Here is a 14,101-nt window from a genome sequence, read left to right as displayed (position 1 = left end):
TCATTGCTTCTAGACTGTCCAGTGGACAGAGCTAGGAAATACATATATATACTAGCCTCTGTCTACATACCTCTATTTCCTTTCCTACTTGCTTATTGGTGACTTCTTTCTCTGATAGTAGGAAACCTGTCTCTCCTTACCTATAATACATTTATTTATTTGTTCAACTGGAGTATACATTTAAAGTAGTTCCAGAATTACTAAACTATACTATTAGATACAAATTTACCAACTAGACTGAAGCCTTCTTGTTCAGTTCTTTGTGTCTTTATTTACAGTTTTAAGTAAAAACACTGTTTTCCAAAGATAATTAGCACAGGTTATTTCCCCCCCACTCCCTTCAGTAAGATTATGTCATACACTTGTAAAATAGTTAGATTCATTTTTTACAATCTATATTTTATTGTGAGTGAATTTTTAAAAATTTGCATACAGGAGTTCCCATCGGGACTCAGTGAAAATGCAGCTAATATCCATGAGGACACAAGTTTGATTCCTGGCCTCACTCGTGCGTTAAGGATCGGGTGTTGCCTTGAGCTGTGGTGTAGGTTGCAGATGCGGCTTGGATCTGGGGTTGCTGTGGCTGTGGTGTAGGCCAGCAGCTACAGCTCCGATTTGACCCCTAGCTTGGGAACCTCCATATGCTGCAGGTGTGGCCCTAAAAAGACCAAAAAGCAAAAAAAAAAATTTGCATACGAAAGTCAGTTTTTGTGCTATACAGTTTTTGTGTAGGTGTATTTTGACAAATGCATACAGTCAGGTATCTGTCACCATAGTATCATACAGCATAGCTCCATTATCCTAAAAATTCCCTTGTCAGCTCCATTTTTGTAAACCCCCCTGCTTTCCCCAAACCTGCCAACCAGTGATCTGTTTTCTACCCTATAGTTAATTGCCTTTTCCAGAGTGTCATATAAATGGTAATATGCAATATATAGGGTAGGTTTTTGTTTTGTTTTTACCACACCCATGGCATGTGGGAGTTCCCAGGCCAGGGATGAAATCTGAGCCACTGCAATGACAATGCCAAGTCCTTACCACTAGGCTACCAGGGGACTTCTCGATATGTAGATTTTTAAGACTAGCATCTTTCAGTTAGCAAAATGCATTTAATATTTGTCCATGTTGGTAAGTGAACCAATACTTTCCTCCCTTTTACTGTTGAGTATGAATATAGGACAGCTTGTTTATCCTGTCACCTGTTGAAGGACATCTAGGTTATTTCTAGGTTTTGGTAATTATGAATAAAGCTGCCATAAACAGTCATGTATGGTTTTTTGTGTGAACACAGGTTTTCCATTCATTTGAATAAATACCTAATAGTGTAATAAATGGGTCATATATTAAGTGTATGTTTATAAGAAACTGCCAGTTTTCCAGGGTGAATATTATGCCTTGCAATCCCTTCTGCGATGAGTGAGAGTTCCTATTCTGCATTTTCTTCAGCATGTGGTTGTCCACATTCATTTTAAAGAGGAAACTGTGCTTCCTACCTCACTCCAACTTCATTCTTTTTGGCCTCGGCCTAGATTTCAAAATAATCTGTATTCCTGCTTTGCAGCCTGCTGATATCAGTGAAGCTACTGATTTAGACTACTCCATGGTCCTTTGGTGCACTAAGGCACTGTCCCATTTTTAACCTCCTAACAGTCCTTTTTTTTGTTTGTTTTTTGTTTTTGTTTTCTTTTTGCCATTTCTTGGTCCGCTCCCCCAGCATATGGAGGTTCCCAGTCTAGGGGTTTAATTGGAGCTGCAGCCGCAGGCCTACGCCAGAGCCACAGTAACGCAGGATCCGAGCCACATCTACCACCTATACCACAGCTCACGGCCATGCCAGATCCCTAACCCACTGAGCAAGGCCAGGGATCAAACCGGCAACCTCATGGTTCCTAGTTGGATTCGTTAACCACTGAGCTATGACGTGAACTCCTTCCTAACAGTCCTGAAAGGCAGTTTCTGCAAACATTAAGCTGGTATGAGAGATAACATCGCCCTGCCTGAGAAGGATTCCTTTCTGGCTTTCTCAAACTTCTGCTGCTGTGAGGTCCTCCTCTTAGCGCTCTACTCATTTCAGCCTCCTTTTAACCTAATCGAATGGACCCGATGAAGTACAAGGGTGGTCAGAGGTCTTCACTAGACCCTGTAGTGGCTGTGGATCCAGGAGGATAGACCATGGTGGCTTCCCAACTGGGTGACTGGGTCCTAATTCATCTGGAAGGAGCTGCGTGTCGGGCCCTTGCTCAGAGTCCCTGCTGCCCACGTTGGCAGCTCACACATTCTCGTAGTCATGAGAGTCCTCATTTGACATCTCTTCTCCATGTTTCATCTCACTGTTCTCACTCTGTGCAGATGACTGAGAGGCCACACAATCCTTTAAAGCCAGGAGACTCCCAGACTGCATGACAGGTGGGACGTGCGTTCCCGAACCATCTGTCATGCCCTCTTCATGGTCTGAGTTTGAGGCTATCACTTCTTCCTCCTCTTGCTGCTGGTTCTCATTGGGTTCTGGTGGTACATTTTCATAATCTCTGCAGCCCCGAAAAGCCCCGCAGGGCTGCTTTCCTTGGGTGGCCTCAAGATCCAACCCTGCCATGTTGACGTAGTCATTTGAGGTCTGAGAAGACCTTTCCCCATCGCTGAGTGGATCACCGCTCTCAGTTCCTGGAGCCCCCAAACTGGTACAGTCACTGGCATTCCCACAGCCCTCATCTCTTTCTTCTGTAAACTCCAGCTCCTCAGCACTTGGGGGGCCAAAGAGGTTCCCAGGAGGGCTGTTGGTAGAAGCTAAACTCTCAGCAATCTCTTTTGCGGTGGGGACATTGACGTAGTCTCTTGAATCCTCTGAAGAAGTGCTCGAGCAGTCTCTGGAAGCTCTGACATTGACGTAGTGTGCTGAGGGTGCAAGGTTCCCACACATCTGGGAACCAACGGCATTGTCATAGATGCCCACTGCGTACCCCATGGCAAGAGTGTGGGTTCTGTGCAATTGGAGGGCATCGCCTGCTCCGGAGGGCTGTAAGAAGAGAAAGCCAGGGACATGATAGAGGTAGGGATATGGCCAAAGCCTTTCATCTTCCCAGCAGTTGTGCTGTATCTAACAGTTCCTTCACCCAGTTCTTCACTTTAGACAAGAGCTCTAAATCCAGGGTCTCAAACCACAAGGCTTCAGATGCTAGGTCGGTATGAGTGATGTGGGCTGAATTTAAGCAAAGCACCAGTGTAAATGTGACAGCAAATTGCAACTGGCTTTTGGCCACACTGTGGGGATTAACTGGGGAGTGGAGGGCAGTGTTATGAACTGGAGAGAGCCTGGCTCCCCAGAGTACATTGACAGCAGTGGCATAGTGGCTAAAGGTAGAGGCTTAGCCTCAGACCGAAGGTGCAGATCCATGCTCATCTCACTATGCTTAGTTTCCTAATTTATAGTGATCATAATAATATCTACATCATAAGTTTTGAGGAATAAATGGATTGCTGCTTGTAACGTGTTTAGAAAAGCTCCTGGCACAAAGAAAACACTAAAAAATGCTTATGGAGTTCCTGTTGTGGCTCAGCGGAAACAAATCTGACTAGCATTAATGAGGACACAAGTTCGATCCCTGGTCTCACTCAGTGGGTTAAGCGTCCGGAGTTGCCATAAGCTGTGGTGTAGGTTACAGACACGTCTCGGATCTGGTGTTGCTGTGGCTGTGGCTGTGGCCAGTGGTTACAGCTCCGATTAGATCCCTAGCCTGGGATCCTCCAAATGCTGAGGGTACAGCCCTAAAAAGACCAAAAAAAAAAAAAAAAAAAAAAAAAAGCGTTTCTTAGTGAAGGTGCGGCTAACACACCAACTTAGCTTGTAATGGCCATTAGGGATACTGGTCTGATGTTTTCAGAAATTCTGATTTTTCAAGAAAAGCTGGACCTCTGGACTTTAACCTGAAATCTTTTAGTTTTTTTGTTTGTTTGGGTTTGGTTTTGGTTTTTTTGGCTGCAGAAGTTCCTGGTCCAGGGATGAACCTGAGTTGACAATGATCCATAGTAGTAACAATGCTGAATCTTTAAATGCTAGGCCACCAGGGAACTCCTGAAATCTTTTAGATTTGTAAATGTTGACAACTGGTTCAAAGCGTCCTTCAAACACTACAGAGGGCAAGCCAAACATGTTTGTGGGCTAAACTCAGTTTAGGATCTAAAGTCTAGACCCACTTGAGTCCTGGAACTAGCTTTAGCCCTGGAGTTTCCTCTGCCCTTCCTTTTATCAACAGCTTAGGGTTGCTGCCCCAGGAAGTGTTAGAGGCAAGAGTAGAACCCAAGGATGGCACAGGCCAGGGGAGGAGGAAGCAAAGATGGCAATGTGGAGGTGGCCTCATGGAAATCGAAACTAAGCCTCTGAGTAAAGAAAGGCTGGCTAGGACTTCCTGTTGTGGCTCAGTGGGTTATGAACCTGACTAGTATCCACCAGGTGTGATCCTTAGCCCCATTTACTTGGCTAAGGATCTGGCATTGCTGTGAGCTGTGGTGTAGGTTGCAGACCTGGCTCGGATCAGGCATTGCTGTGGCTGTGGCTTAGGCCAGCAGCTGCAGCTCTGATTCGACCCCTAGCCCGGGAACTTCCATGTGCTGCAGGTACAGCCCTAAAAAGAAAAAAATAAAAATAAAAAATAAAAAGAAAGTCTGGGTAATACCCATCATCATCATCAGCAGCATGGCTGTACTTGCCTGAGGATGGCCATAAAACCAAAAGAACTGGTTCTTTGAACAAGCAGATGAGAACTTATTTATAGAAATGAGCACAAAAAACTCCCCCTCCACTGTCCCTGGGGTCTTTGCTTCACACAGTTGTGTGACTCCTCCCTGGGAGCTGCCTTCTGAGCCAGATTATAAGACGAACGGGGTCACATTGTTGTTAACTGTTGTTGTTGTTACTATTATTATTACTATTATTATTAGGTCCGAACCTGTGGCATATGGAGGTTCCCAGCTAGAGGTCAAATCTGAACTGCATCTGAGGCCTGTGCCACAGCCACAGCAACACATAGGATCTGAGCCGCGTTTGCCACCTATGTCACACTTTGTGGCAACACCAGATCCTTAACCTACTGAGGGAGACCAGGGATCCAACCTGCATGTTAACAGACACTAGTTGGGGTTTTGTTTTTTTTTGCTTTTTAGGGCCGCACCCGCAGCACATGGAGGTTCCAGGTTAGGGGTCGAATCGGAGCTGTTGCTGCTGGCCTACACCACAGCCACGCAATGCCAGATCCGAGCCACACCTGCAACCTATACCACAGCACACAGCAACACCAGATCCTTAACCCACTGAGCGAGGCCAGGGATTGAACCCACAACCTCATGCTTCCTAGTCGGATTCGTTTTCCGCTGTGCCATGACGGGAACTCCACTAGTTGGGTTCTTAACCCACTGAGGTACATCAGGAGCTCCACATGGTTGTTAATTGTTATACTCCCCTTGTAACCTCAAAGCACGTGGCTCACGTGATCAAACACTTTCTGTACCAGCTACAGTGCTGAATGATTGATGAGTGTTTTTGCTGCAGAGGGGAATTGAAACAATTTGACATAGGCCCCAAAAATAATTCCCAAAGCAAGGCTTTAAGGTGTTTTAAGCACCAACAGCACTGTTGGAATTTTTTTTTTTTTTTTTGTCTTTTTTGCCTTTTCCAGGGCTGCTTCCCGTGGCATATGGAGGTTCCCAGACTAGGGGTCTAACTGGAGCTGTAGCCGATGGCCTATGCCACAGCTCACGGCAACACCAGATCCTTAACCCACTGAGCAAGGCCAGGGATCGAACCCGCAAACTCATGGTTCCCAGTCGGATTCCTTAACCACTGTGCCATGACGGGAACTCCTATCAAGTCTTTGTTAAAACCATCCATTTCATTACTAACATTATGTCTTTGAATATCTGTGCCCTGATACCTTTCTTAAAATCCTAAGCGCTTGCTCTCATCTTTTTCTTTTTTTTTTTAAATAAATTTTGTCTTTTTAAAAAAATTATTTATTTTTTGCTTTTTCAGGGCCCCACCCACAGCATATGAAAGTTCCCAGGCTAGGGGTCAAATTGGTGCCACAGCTGCCTGCCTGCACCACAGCCACAGCAATGCAGGATCTGAGCCGCATCTGCAATCTACACCGTGACTCATGGCAACACCGGGGCATTAACCCACTGAGGGAGGCCAGGGATCAAACCCACAACCTCAAGATTTCTAGTCGGATTCAGTTCCGCTGCCCTGCAAGAGGACCTCCACTCCCATCTTTCTAAAGTTTTTGCCTTGGGTGATAGGCAGGTCCTAAGGCTAGTCTTCCCAGTTTATTAATAGGGCCTCAGGCGGAATGCCAAAAGGACATGCTGTTTGTGGTGAAACAAGAGCCAAGACCAAGAATTCTTGCACTTCGGCTCTTCTGCCAGAGACATGTCATTGCTCCCAAGGGGGTTGTCATTTCCCTTGACTCTTACCATATGATCAGAGGGAGGGCTGTCAGAAGTTCTGGAGAGGAGGCTCTCGGTACTGAAAACACGGATACTCCTTGAAGGATGTCTTCCTGAAAGGACAGAGAACAAACCCTGAACCGAGTCAGCCAGTCCTCTGAGGGCTTCAGCCTGAGAGATGCCTGCCTTCTGGGAGAAGCAGGTTTCTATGTTGTCTGTTATTTGGGGCTCGGTGTTCTGACGTTAGAGGGTCAGAGCTACAGGGATGATGGGCTTGGAGACCTGGAAACCCTCCTCAGGTGGCTGAGGACAAAAGGACACCCGCCAAGGAGTTGAGGACGCTGGGAAGGAGGCTCCGGGGTGAACCCTCCTTGTCTGTGAGGTTGGAGACCATGTTCCCTGCCTATGTCTTTCCCATCCCTGGACATAGCCAGCTAATGGACATCAAGAAAAATCCAAACTGCAATATATGTAAATCAAACCATCGTGTTGTACTCCATAAATGTATAAGGGGATAGGTATCAATTATTTCTCAAAGAAACTGCAAATAAGAAAACAAAAACCCAACCCAGATGACCCCCTCCTCTCCCCTTAAAGCTCTCCAGCTCCCACTGGAGTTGTGTCTTGCAGCCTATCTGCCCCATTTTCTGCCATGCTCCCCGAAGGGCAGGAAGATCTTCAGGTTTAGAGAAAGTGGCTTCTGGGTAGGGAGAGGTACACCCTTTCGGGGGCAGAATTTCCTTGGATTAGAAGGAAAAAAACCTACCCCGCTCTTCTTGTCTTCGAGGCAAGAGGTCATAAATGTTTTTGGCTCGCTGTCTGGGTCGAGGCAGAGTCAGCAAGGGCATGACGGTAACCTGGAGGTAAGGAACTTGCCCTGCAAGGCAGTGGGAGACACAGGGGTCATGGCAGGGTCCTGCTGCACAGAATAGGGGGACTCTTGGGGATGAGATTCCCCCCCAAATATTCCCCTCCCTCACCAGGTATCATACAAAATGCATTTTCAGACTTGACCAATTCCCTTTGAGCTAGACGAACAGGGGATGTGGTGGCCAAAAGCAGGAAGAAGAAACAGGAGCACAGGGGTACCAGGGCAAAGACTTTCGAAACCAACTCCACTCAGCACTGAGCCTTTCAGAGTCATCGCTTAGGATCCTGAGCGAGGCAGTGACTCATGGGTCAGGAAAGGACAGCGGGCTCCCCAGTGTAACAGTTTATCTCTGGGGATAAATTGGGCTTTAAATGCCAGGCTAGGGTTTTTTTTGTTTTTGTTTTTGTTTTCTCTCTTTTTTGGCTGGCCAATGGCATAGGGAGTTCCCGGGTGAAGGATCAGATCCAAGCTGCAGTTGCAACCTACGCCAAAGCTGCTGTGACACCAGATCATTAAAACCACTGTGCCGGGCTGGGAATTGAACCTGTATCCTGGCACTGCAGAGACACTGCCGATCCTGTTGCATCACCGCGGGAACTCCCCCAGTCTAAATTATTAATCCTAGTGTGTCACAACTTTATTTATTTATTTTAGGGCTGCAGGTGTGGTATATGGAAGTTCCCAGGCGCTAGGGGTCAAATCGGAGCTGTAGCTGCCTGCCTATACCACAGCCATAGCAACACCAGATCCAAGCGGCATCTGCAGTCTACACCACAGCTCACAGATCCTTAACCCACTGAGCAAGGCCAGGGATCGTGCCCCTATCCTCACGGATACTAGTCGGATTTGTTACCGCCGAGCCATGACAGGAACTCCCTCGTGTGTCACAACTTTGAACAAACAAGGAACTCACGTTTCTTCCATTTATTCCAGTTCCACAGGACACAAAACACTGCAACAACGAGGAGGATGGAGAGGAGTCCCGCAAACCCAGAAAAGATGCTGCTGTTCTGGTCTTTAGCTCTGCAAGGAAAACCAAGTGCCATGGCCCAGCCGCAGGGGGAAGGGGAGGCTGGAGAAGATGCGTCCTTCACGAGGTAGGGCCCCAGGAGTTGGAGTGGGGGCCTGGTAAAGGAAAGCTAAGGTGGGGTGGGCTGTGTGGTGGGAAAGAGGCTCATCTCCTCATGGAGAGAAAAAAATAGGATGTGGAAGAAGGGACCTATCCCATGTGAAGCCCTGCTGGATGCCAGTGGTTTGAACCTTAGTTCATCTTTACAACAACCTCATCTCTTGTTGCGGCCAAGGAATCTGAGAATTAGACTCAGAAAATAGAGAGTAACATGTCAAAGATCACATAGATAAGAAGGGACAAAGATGGACTGTGAGTCTAGGTCTGTTTGGGCCCAACGACTCTTTCCAGGGCTTCACACTGTCTTCCAGACTTGTAAAGTCAAGTCCTTCTGCTCCCACTTCCCCTTGGCCTCTGCTCCTGGGCTTCCTGTCTTGCTCAGAGAAGATGACCCAGCTTACAATCAGGGAGTGGCTCTGGGACAACAGTCCAGATTGCCTGAACTTCTTCTTTCTTTTCTTTTCTTTTTTTGCTTTTTAGGGCTGCACCCAAGGCATGTGGAAGTTCTCAGGCTAGGGGTCTAATTGGAGCTACAGCTGCTGGCCACAGACACAGCCATAGCCACAGCCATAGCCACAACCACAGCAATTCAGGATCCAAGCTGCATCTGCTACCTATACCACAGCTCACAGCAATGCCGGATCCTTAACCCACTGATCAAGGCCAGGGAGCAAACCCTCATCCTCATGGTTCCTAGCAGGGTTCGTTAATCACTGAGCCATGAAGGGAACTCCCACGTTGCCTGCGCTTGAATAACCCCCACAGCACCAACTTGTGGAGCTGGTCTCTGAGCAACACTCTGCTGTTCTGTGTAATTAACCAATGTGAATGCATCCAGGAAGTTCTGGGCTACTTGCAATTCCTAGGCAGGGCCGTAGTTACTGCTCTGCTTTGCCCACAGGAAGCAGCCAACTGAGGTTATAAAGGAATCACTAGCAGACTTGCTGCCCCCAATTCTAAAAGTCAGATCATCCATTAGGGAAGGATTTTGTCCTCCCTAGTTCTAGACTTTTTTTCTTTTCTTTCTTTTTTATTTTATTTTTTTGCTTTTTAGGGCCACCGTTGTGGCATATGGAAGTTCCCAGGCAAGGGGTTGAATAGGAGCTGCAGCTGCCAGCCTATGCCACAGTCACAGCAACATGGGATTCTAGTCGTGCCATGACCTCCACCACAGCTCATGGCAATGCCAGATCCTTAACCCACTGAGTGAGGCCAGGGATTGAACCTGCATCCTCATGGATACTAGTTGGATTCCTTTCCACTGAGCTACAACGGGAACTCCCTGAGTTCTAGGCTTGTTTACCCAACTTTTTACTGGACATTTCCACGAGGTCGTCTAATAGACATCTCAAATCAATTATGCCTAAAACAGAACTCCTGTTCTCCCTGCATAAACCCACACCTCTGGTATTTCCCATCATCTACTGACTCCACCAAAAGCCTTGGAGCCATCCTTGAATGTTTTCTTTCTTTCACACCCCACTTCCAGTTAACCAGCAGATTCCATCTGCTCAACCTTGGGCATCTCTCCCAAACCAATCACCTCTTGTACCTCCACTGCCACCAACCAGGTCTAAGCCACGGCCAGTTCCACATGGTCCTTTGCAAGACTCTTCCTAATGGGTCTCCCTGCTTTCATTCTTGGCCCCAAACTATCTTCACACACAAGCCAGCATGAGCCTCTAAATGGTAAACCAGATTGAGCTCCTCCTCTGTTTGCAAACTTCCATGATTGCCTGTCACACTTGGGATGGCATCCATGGTCCCTACCCAAGGAGGACATCATGGCATCTTCTGTTCTGGCCTCTGGCTGCCTTTGGCCTTGTTTCCTATCACTTTCCCTCTGATCCCGAAGGTCAGGCCTCCGTGCTCTTCCTGGCAGAGCACGGTCCTCTCTCAGACCTGCCACTCCCTCTCCCATGGCTCAGTCCCTCATTTCATTCAGGTCTCTTCTGAAATGCCATCTCCTCAGACTGATCCTCCCTGGCCACACCCTACTACTCTCAGTCCCTTGTGTCTGCTTTGGTTTTTCTTCATAGCACTTATGGCTGGCTGACATTATGTGATCCGTGCATGGGTTCCTTTGTTCCTATCTGACTCTTCCACTTGACTGTAAGCTCTAGGAGGTCATGGACTTGTCTGTCCTATTCATCTGGTGCCTGGAGCAGTGCCAGTAGGGGCCTGATGAGTATTTGTTAACTGAATGAAGGAATGAATTAGCAAAAAAATTAATGAATAACAAAATACAGCTGGGGGGGGCGCTGCAGGGTTCTGACACTTTATGAATTCATTCCCCATCAGTGCCCCTGTCCACCTGCCAGTGACGGGTATTTGTTTGTCATGGGTCATAACATTACCTCCCCAAACGACAGTGATTTAAAATCACATTATTACATATTATTGCTGTATTCTCATCATAGCACAGAAATTGTACTCTTATCATAGTGCAGAAATGTATACCTCCCAGTGTGAAAGTTTCAGCAGCTGATGGACTTTTTATTTTTGCTAATACGGTGTGGAAGCCTTTGGCAATAAAAATTTATATCTACAATGAGTTCTGTGAGATTCTAGGTCCTAAAGACCTATCTTTAGCATACCTATGATTACATGTTTATTCATGGCAAGTTTTTCTTTATTTAAAAATCTTGTTATAGTTGATTTACAATGTTCTGTCAATGTCTGCTGTCCAGCAAAGTGACCCAGTCATATGTATAAAAACATTTTTTTTTTTCTCATATTACCCTCTGTCACCTTCTACTACACGTGATCGGATATAGTTCCCTGTGCTGTACAGCAGGATCTCATTGCGTATCCACTCCAAATGCAATACTTTGTATCTACTCACCCCAAGCTGGCAGTCCACCCCACTCCCTCCTCCTCCCTCTTGGCAACCCCAAGCCTGTTCTCTGTGTCCATGAGTTTGTTTTTTTTTCTGTAGATAGCTTCATCTGTCACAGCAAGATGTTAGAACCGAGAGACACATCTGTGGAAAAAGTGGGCCTTTTGTGTCCATCGTGGTGGGAACTAGTTTTTGTTTTTGTTTCTCTGAGGAGTGATGGGTGGGACCTGGGGCAGGAAGACAGAGGACAGCCATCGGGCCTCTGAGCATGAGAAATTCAACCAGGGCTGCCAGCTCTAAGGAAGCGCCGCCTTATCGCAGTTCCTCTCCCCCAACAACGCCTTTTTCTCCTCAATGCCCATTCCTTTCCTCCCCGCGGTTTTGAGCAAACTCCGCTGAGCCTAGAATTAAGTGGTCTCTGGGGACCCGAGCCTGGTTGTGAGGCTGGCCACGCTGCTGGGGTAAAGCAGGGCATTCTGTCTACATCAGCGGAGGGGAGCACTCACCACCGTGGCCACTCACCTGTCCAGGGTGCTGAGGGTTCCCTGTAGAGTGCTGGGCTGTGAGGTCCTCCCTCTGACCTCTGAGATGGCCGGCGTGGTCATGCCCATTATCCCCGGACCCTCTCTGGCTTCAGCTTCTCCTTCCAAGCCTTCTCTCAACCATCATTAGCTCGCCAGCCTGTCTGCCCGTTTCCTGGCTCTTCCTTAATTGCTGACTCCCAGGACAAAAGGCAGAATTGGTTTGTGTTTTCCATACATACCTGTGTGGTATAACCACTTATTTTTAGTAGATAAGCATGGCAGGAGTTTCCATTGCGGCTCAGTGGAAACAAACCCAACTAGTATCCATGAGGATGTGGGTTAGATCCCTGGCCTCGCTCAGTGCGTTTGAGGATCCGGTGTTGACGTGAGCTGTGGTGTAATTTGCAGATGCGGCTCAGATGCTGTGTTGCTGTGGCTGTGGTGCAGGCTGGCAGCTACACCTCCGATTTGACCCCTAGCCTGGGAGGCTCATATGCTGGGGTTGCGGCCCTAAAAAGACACAACAAAATAAAACAAAACAAACCCCACTCCCTAATGTACAACTTTTTACTCTCAAAATTTCTTCTTAAAATTTTCTTCATCAAAGTCCCTCACAAGAAAAAGTCTACTAGTTTTTATTTCTTCCTTTCTAAAGCTTCCAATCTAGAACTTTCTCTCCCCCAACAAACTCCTTACCATGAGTCTGTTCCTGAAATGTCAGGCTGAGCTGACCCAAAATACAAAACAGGTTTGGTTCTACCTGGATGTGTCTTCGATGCCAGAGGGGAGAGCTCATCCGGGTGTGGACTCCCCAGCACAGCTGCTCAGGGAGAAGCCGGGTTCCCTGCCTCGTCAGAGCATGAGGGGTGCCGCGGGGGAAAGAGAAGCTGGAGAGAGGTTCCGTGAGAAGCTCATCTTCCCCCAACCCCCAAAGCAAAGAGAAGAGAACAAACAGTTTGCCAGAATGGAAACAGAGAGTCAGCTACAGGAAGCAACACCACCAACGTGCTAATGAAGCCTGGGGCCCAGGAAATGCTGCTCAGCTCTTAATAAGATAGAAGCAAACTTGCCTGCCCCATCTTCCCGGTGGCTGTGGTCTGTGGGGAGCATGATTCAAGATGGGGCAAGGTGGTGGGGTTTGCGATTTGTTCACCTGGGGTTGCTGAGAATTTATGCGCTTTATAAGCCTCCAGATTTGCATTGTGTGCTTTAAGCAGGTCTAAGGAGCACTGGGAGGTGTTTTTTAGAAACAAACGCAGATCCCTGGCACCTGCTGCTGATTCATGGGTAGAGGGTGCAGAGGGGGATGGGTGGTTTTCATAAACACACCGCAGGTGATTTTGACCGAGCTGGTCTGCTTCTTTTCCTTTCCTTTCCTTTCCTTTCCTTTCCTTTCCTTTCCTTCCCTTCCCTTCCCTTCCCTTTCTTTTCCTTTCCTTTTTCTTTCTTTCTCTCTCTCTCTCTCCTTCTTCCTTCCTTTCTTTGTCTTTTTAGGGGTGCACCCCTGGCATAGGGGTCTAATCAGAGCTACAGCTGCCGGCCTACGCTACAGCCATAGCAATGCATGATACAAGCTGCCTCTGTGACCTACACAGCTCAGAGCAATGCCGGATCCTTAACCCACTGAGCAGGGCCAGAGATTGAACCAGCATCCTCGTGGATATTAGTCGGGTTTGTTACTGCTGAGCCACAATGGAGCTCCTATGGGGGTAGCAGGGCCCTTGGGGGCCTCCCTCGTGCCCGTAGCTGCTGCCATCTTGCTCACAGAGCTCTTTCAGAGAAGATCCATCCCAGGATGGTGGTTGTGCACCTGTCTCAGAAGCTGGAAAATTCACCGCCCCCACGCTATGTCTACACAAAGTGCTCCAAACTTTGAAGATTGTTCAAAGCTTTTTTCTAGCTTCCTCCCCCTCTTCCTTTTACCAATTTCCTGACACTCTCTTTCATCTTGGGAGAGTCCAAGGAGAAGGGTGTGAAAAGACTATTTTGAGGGGGTGAGAAGAGCCTCTAGGAGTTTCCGCTGTGACACAGGGGGTTAAGTATCTGACTGCAGCAATGGCTTCAATCCCCAGTCCCGTAAAGTGGGTTAAGGGATCCAGGATTGCTGCGGTTGTGGCTTAGGTCACAGCTGAGGCTCAGATTCAAACCTTGGCCCAGCAACTTCCATATGCCATTGGCACGGCCATTAAAATAAGAAGAAGATGGAGTTCCATCGTGATGAAGCGGAAACAAATCTGACTAGAAACGATGAGGTTGTGAGTTTGATCCCTGGCCTCGCTCAGTGGGTTAAGGATCCGGTGTTG

General features: G+C 47.6%; 1 protein-coding gene across 6 annotated transcripts; it reads right to left on the bottom strand.

The window, feature by feature from the left end:
- Window positions 245-12,929, bottom strand: LAX1 (lymphocyte transmembrane adaptor 1). Of its 6 annotated transcripts, none has more exons than XM_021063203.1 (6): window positions 12,495-12,924; window positions 11,797-11,988; window positions 8,220-8,329; window positions 7,202-7,312; window positions 6,463-6,548; window positions 245-3,013 (listed from the first exon to the last, which is right to left on the bottom strand). In XM_021063203.1, exons 2-6 carry the CDS (start codon window positions 11,883-11,885, stop codon window positions 2,270-2,272), a joined length of 1,140 nt encoding a protein of 379 aa, XP_020918862.1. In that variant the 5' UTR covers window positions 11,886-11,988; window positions 12,495-12,924; the 3' UTR covers window positions 245-2,269. The 6 variants fall into 6 exon arrangements, with proteins under 6 accessions (XP_020918862.1, XP_020918861.1, XP_020918860.1 ...); XM_021063202.1 differs by having other exon boundaries at window positions 11,797-12,037; window positions 12,559-12,924; XM_021063201.1 differs by having other exon boundaries at window positions 12,559-12,923.

Source organism: Sus scrofa, chromosome 9 (genome assembly GCF_000003025.6).
Source record: "Sus scrofa isolate TJ Tabasco breed Duroc chromosome 9, Sscrofa11.1, whole genome shotgun sequence".
Classification (NCBI taxonomy): Eukaryota; Metazoa; Chordata; class Mammalia; order Artiodactyla; family Suidae; genus Sus; species Sus scrofa.
Note: the sequence above shows the minus strand (reverse complement) of the source record. Positions and strands in the feature narration are given on the sequence as shown.

Bases quoted from the DNA above. Each gene is read 5' to 3' on its own strand.
- LAX1 (XM_021063203.1), bottom strand. From the start codon at position 11,885: ATGGGCATGACCACGCCGGCCATCTCAGAGGTCAGAGGGAGGACCTCA. The intron at 8,330-11,796 runs GTGAGTGGCCAC...TTTTCCTTGCAG, and splicing joins ACCCTCAGCACCCTGGACAG to AGCTAAAGACCAGAACAGCA. The intron at 3,014-6,462 runs GTAAGAGTCAAG...CTCTTCTTACAG, and splicing joins GCCCTCCCTCTGATCATATG to CCCTCCGGAGCAGGCGATGC.